The following is a 6,050-nucleotide window of genomic DNA, read 5'->3' as shown; positions in this document are numbered from 1 at the left end:
AAAAGAGAAAGCAGCAGACACTTACAATGAGCATTGTAACCAGCAGGTTCTTCTTGGTGACCTGGGCATGGGAGAAGATGTAGTTCAGCACCGCGTTCATGTCGCTCTTGTTCTCCTCACGAAGGGTGAAGACACACTTGTCATAGTGACCTGCAGGCAGAAATGCACATTTCTTTTCCAGTCTTCACATCTCTGTGGCGAGGAATATGAGTTACTAGGTGTGTCTTTATTTTTCTACATGTATTTTTTTTAGAATCTCCCTGGCCTGGCACCTGAAGCGATGGGAGGAAGATGAAGAGAGACTGTTCACAAGGGATGGAGTGCCAGGACAAGGGGGAATGGCTTTCCACTGACAGGGAGCAGGGTTAGATGGGATATTGGAAACAAATTCCTCTCTGTGAGCATGGGGAGCCCTTGGCACAGGGTGCCCAGAGCAGCTGTGGCTGCCCCTGGATCCCTGGCAGTGCCCAAAACCAGGAGCACCCTGGGACAGTGGAAGGGGCACCTGCTCACAGTGGGGGTGGGAACAAGATGAGATTTCAGCTTCCTTCCAACCCAGACCATTCTGGAATTCTCTGTGGTCAACACAATCAATTTGGGAAAGAAGCATTCCCAAAATCACCTACTGCAAACTTTAATTCAAACATCCCACTCCTATTAAACAGCTCCAACACCAAATGCCTCCTTTGTGAGCAATACTGAGGGAGGAACAGGGAGCTCAGACTTCCATTCAAATGACAACCAAAATGAAATAACAGCAAAAAGCCTTGCACCATCCTCTGCTACCAGCAAATTGAAGTGGAAATGAATCTGCAGTGCCATTAGGCTGGGGCAGGTAATGGAGCAGGACAAAAGGAGAGCTGAATCTGAACTACCTGTAAGAGCCAGAGCTTTGGAATTAGCCAGGGCTTCATTGCCATCTTGTGCCTGGATCCAGCAGTGCAAGGGAGAGATTTCATCTCTCAGCTTCAGCCTGAGCTGGGGAYAGGAGCTCCTCTACAAACCCAGGCWGAGCYTTCAACAYCAGCCTCATCCTCAGCACAAAGYCAGGGCAAACCTGCTCCACGTTTTGGGGCCAAACAGGAGCTCTGCAGAAATGCAAACCTTGATGGTGCCAGACTCACCGTGCTGGAACTGGGTCTCCACCTTGAGGTACTGCCGGAGCAGATCCATCACCACGGCCTTCATGTGGCCCCGGATGCCACTGCGGTACCTGAGGGGAGAGACACCATAATGACCCCAAACCAACCCCGTACTGAGGCTGAATGACCCCAAAAACAACCCCGCACTGAAAGAGGCTGAATGACCCCAAAAACAACCCTGAACTGAGGCTGAATGACCCCAWAMCMAMCCCWSMMYKGRWKRRRSYKRAWWRWCCCMWAACCAACMCYRCACKGARTGAGGCTGAATGACCCCAAACCAACCCTGCACTGAGGCTGAATGACCCCAAACCAACCCTGCACTGGGTGAGGCTGAATGACCCCAAACCAACCCTGAACTGAGGCTGAATGACCCCAAACCAACCCCGCACTGGGTGAGGCTGAATGACCCCAAACCAACCCTGCACTGAGGCTGAATGACCCCAAACCAACCCTGCACTGGGTGAGGCTGAATGACCCCAAACCAACCCTGAACTGAGGCTGAATGACCCCAAACCAACCCCACACTGGGTGAGGCTGAATGACCCCAAAAACAACCCTGAACTGAGGCTGAATGACCCCAAAAACAACCCTGCACTGAGGCTGAATGACCCCAAACCAACCCCACACTGGGTGAGGCTGAATGACCCCAAAAACAACCCTGAACTGAGGCTGAATGACCCCAAAAACAACCCTGAACTGAGGCTGAATGATCCCAAAAACAACCCCACACTGGGTGAGGCTGAATGACCCCATAACCAATCCTGCATTGGGTGAAGCTGAATGACCCCAAACCAACCCTGCACTGAGGCTGAATGACCCCAAACCAACCCTGCACTGGGTGAGGCTGAATGACCCCAAACCAACCCTGAACTGAGGCTGAATGACCCCAAACCAACCCCGCACTGGGTGAGGCTGAATGACCCTAAACCAACCCAGTACTGGGTGAGGTTGAATGACCCCATAACCAACCCTGCACTGAGGCTGAATGACCCCAAACCAACCCTGAACTGAGGCTGAATGACCCCAAACCAACCCTGAACTGAGGCTGAATGACCCCATAACCAACCCCACACTGAATGAGGCTGAATGACACCATAACCAACCCTGCACTGAGGGTGAATGACCCCAAAACCAACCCTGCACTGAATGAAGCTGAATGACCCCAAACCAACACTGCACGGAGTGAGGCTGAATGACCCCACAACCTACCCTGCACTGAGGCTGAATGACCCCAAACCAAACCCTGAACTGAGGCTGAATGACCCCAAAAATAACCCCGCATTGAGGCTGAATGACCCCAAACCAACCCTGCATTGGGTGAAGTTGAATGACCCCAAACCAACCCTGCACTGGGTGAGGCTGAATGACCCCACAACAAACCCTGCACTGAGGCTGAATGACCCCACAACCAGCCCTGCACTCAGTGAGGCTGAATGACCCCAAAACAAACCCTGAACTGAGGCTGAATGACCCCAAAAATAACCCCGCATTGAGGCTGAATGACCCCAAACCAACCCCGCACTGGGTGAGGCTGAATGACCCCAAACCAACCCTGCACTGAGGCTGAATGACCCCACAACCAACCCTGCACTGAGGCTGAATGACCCCAAAAAGAACCCTGCACTGAGGCTGAATGACCCCAAACCAACCCCACACTGAGTGAAGCTGAATGACCCCATAACCAACCCTGCACTGGGTGAGGCTGAATGACCCCAAAAATAACCCCGCATTGAGGCTGAATGACCCCAAACCAACCCTGCACTGGGTGAGGCTGAATGACCCCAAACCAACCCTGCACTGGGTGAGGCTGAATGACCCCATAACCAACCCCGCACTGAGTGAAGCTGAATGACCCCAAACCAACCCCACACTGAGTGAAGCTGAATGACCCCATAACCAACCCCACACTGAGTGAGGCTGAATGACCCCATAACCAACCCCACACTGAGTGAGGCTGAATGACCCCATAACCAACCCCACAGTCAGTGAGGCTGAATGACCCCAAACCAATCCTGAACTGAGGTTGAATGACCCCAAACCAACCCCACACTGAGTGAAGCTGAATGACCCCATAACCAACCCCACACTGAGTGAGGCTGAATGACCCAAAAAGCAACCCTGAACTGAGGTTGAATGACCCCAAACCAACCCTGCAGTGAGGCTGAATGACCCCATAACCAACCCCACACTGAGTGAGGCTGAATGACCCCATAACCAACCGCACACTGAGTGAGGCTGAATGACCCAAAAAGCAACCCTGAACTGAGGCTGAATGACCCCATAACCAACCCCGCACTGAGTGAAGCTGAATGACCCCAAACCAACCCCACGCAGAGTGAGGCTGAATGACCCCAAACCAACCCCACACTGAGGCTGAATGACCCCAAACCAACCCTGAACTGAGGCTGAATGACCCCACAACCAACTCTGCACTGGGTGAGGTTGAATGACCCCAAACCAACCCTGAACTGAGGCTGAATGACCCCACAACCAACCCTGCACCGGGTGAAGCTGAATGACCCCAAAACCACCCCGCATTCAGTGAGGCTGATTGACCCCAAACCAACCCCACACTGGGTGAGGCTGAATGACCCCATAACCAACCCCACACTGAGTGAAGCTGAATGACCCCATAACCAACCCCACACTGAATGAAGCTGAATGACCCCAAACCAACCCCACACTGGGTGAGGCTGAATGACCCTAAACCAACCCTACACTGGGTGAGGCTGAATGACCCCAAACCAACGCCACACTGAGTGAAGCTGAATGATCCCACAACCAACACTATATGGAGTGAGGCTGAATGACCCCAAACCAATCCTGCACTGGGTGAGGCTGAATGACCCCACAAACAACCCCACACTGAGTAAGGCTGAATGATCCCCTAACCAACTCCACACTGAATGAAGCTGTATGACCCCAAACCAACCCCGAACTGGGTGAGGCTGAATGACCCCATAACCAACCCTGAACTGAGGCTGAATGACCCCATAACCAACCCTGAACTGAGGCTGATTGACCCCAAACCAACTCCACACTGGGTGAGGCTGAATAATCCCATAACCAACCCCACACTGAATGAGGCTGATTGACCCCAAACCAACCCCACACTGAGTGAAGCTGAATGACCCTAAACCAACCCCACACTGAGTGAAGCTGAATGACCCCAAACCCCTTCCATCCCTTCTGGGACAGCTCCTGCTCTGCAGGACACCCTGGCAGGCAGGGCCTCACCTCTGCACGAGCTGCACGATGCTCTGCGTGTTCATGAAGAACACCTCGCGCTCYGATTTGCGGTTCAGGGTGGCCGCGTGGCTGTCCAGGATGTTGGCAATCTGAAAAGGGAAGGGAAGGTGACATCCCAGCCCTGCAGGGACAGCTCAGAGCCCCAGCAGAGTCCAGAAAGTGCCACAAAGTGACACAAAAATCAATGCCCTGCATGGTACAGAGGAGGAATCGGCTTGCAGCATCTCCTCACCCACCCTGGCTGCAATCATTCTGCTCTGAGGTTACACTGGTGCTACAAATTGCACTGCACCACATGTGCCAGACAAAAAGCAAACAGATAAAACACCCACAAAGCCACTGACAAGATTAAAGTGTTTCCAAAGTGTCTATTCAAAGCACCCTGAGCAGGGAACCTGTCCCCTTCAGCACAGGCAGAGACAAMCCTCTGAGCCATACAGGAAAATCTMTTTTTTCACRAATACCCCATGTTCAAACACWCCTTTTGGGTCTAATTAGCCCCCATGTAATTTAAAGGAACTTTCTCTCTCTCTGCCCCAACACAACCYGATTTTTATCCCTCCACAGGTCACCTGCTGGCTGGGAAACTGGCAGAGGACCGAGGTGATGTTGCTGGCATACTGGGCCATCTCCTTCTTGATGGATTTCTCCACATTGGGGGGGATCCTCCCAGAAACGCTGGTCATGATGTCCTGGAGTTCCAGCAGGGGCAAAGATGGGTCCCTCAGGGTCTTCATTAATCGCTCAACCCAGCCCTTCACCTGGCCAGAGATGAGGCAGTGTAAAGACAAGCACGGAGAAGAGAATAACCAACAAAAAAAAAGGGCAAAAGGAGAGGGGAGATGTCCAACATCCCATCTCAGGGGTGCTCTGGGTGTGACAGACAAACTGCCCTGAGCTGTGAGAACCTGGTGAATCCTCCTCAGAGCCCCCATGGGTACCTTGCTGCTGAAGAAGGGCTCTGGCAGGCAGTAGCCGTTCATCACRTTGACCAGGTTGTCCAGCACGTAGTGGAAGATGCGATGGAGTTTCTCACCCCGCAGCGCCGTGCTCTGGATCTGGGGCAGGGTTCCYGTGTGCAGCTCAGCCTGAAATGAGRAACARCCTCGCTGACCCTCCTGTGGGGCACCAGCTGTGGGCTGGAGACTCGGGTTTTGGATTTGCAAGGATTCCCAGAGTGGGAAATGCGCTGGGTTGAGAGATACACCCCCCATAACAGCACTGAGAGACCAAGAATGGCAGATAAACTCAGCCTGAATCAGAGAGAGAGAGAATAATCCCAGTCCCAGTCCTCACCTGAGACAAACAAATGGCAAAGTGACAATTCCAGTACAATGCACAAATGGGAAATTGGCTCACCAGACCATCTTGTACCACTCTGGACATCACTCCCCTAATAAAACCCCACAAACATCTGTGCTTCCTGCACCTCCTCACCTGCTGAACCCTGCTGGGATCATCCAGCTGGAGCTTGGCAATCACACAGCCCGGATCCAGCACTGCCCCTGGGCGTTTGACATAGTGGATGCAGCCCGATTCTCCCGCTGTTATGGTCATCACCATTTTCATTACCTGTAGCAAGGAAAGCAGGTCACACACTCAGCTCCACGTGCCCCAAAATGGTTCTGCTTTTGGGGGCCAGCAGCCAGTGTCCCACCA

General features: G+C 52.9%; 1 protein-coding gene across 1 annotated transcript in view; it reads right to left on the bottom strand.

Moving 5' to 3' along the window:
* ACACA (acetyl-CoA carboxylase alpha) overlaps nucleotides 1–6,050 on the bottom strand; it is a 114,098-nt gene that overhangs the window by 84,768 nt on the left and 23,280 nt on the right. The window contains exons 20-25 of the mRNA XM_057383265.1: nucleotides 5,829–5,963; nucleotides 5,333–5,479; nucleotides 4,964–5,152; nucleotides 4,380–4,480; nucleotides 1,125–1,213; nucleotides 26–150 (exon numbers count right to left, since the gene is read on the bottom strand). Of these exons, the coding sequence (XP_057239248.1) occupies nucleotides 26–150; nucleotides 1,125–1,213; nucleotides 4,380–4,480; nucleotides 4,964–5,152; nucleotides 5,333–5,479; nucleotides 5,829–5,963 (786 nt within the window). The remainder of the gene's footprint in view (nucleotides 1–25; nucleotides 151–1,124; nucleotides 1,214–4,379; nucleotides 4,481–4,963; nucleotides 5,153–5,332; nucleotides 5,480–5,828; nucleotides 5,964–6,050) is intronic.

The sequence above is a fragment of the Malurus melanocephalus genome, unplaced genomic scaffold (genome assembly GCF_030028575.1).
Source record: "Malurus melanocephalus ecotype Western Australia unplaced genomic scaffold, MMel_1.1 scaffold_617, whole genome shotgun sequence".
Lineage (NCBI taxonomy): Eukaryota > Metazoa > Chordata > Aves > Passeriformes > Maluridae > Malurus > Malurus melanocephalus.
This window is presented reverse-complemented; position numbering and strand designations above follow the sequence as displayed.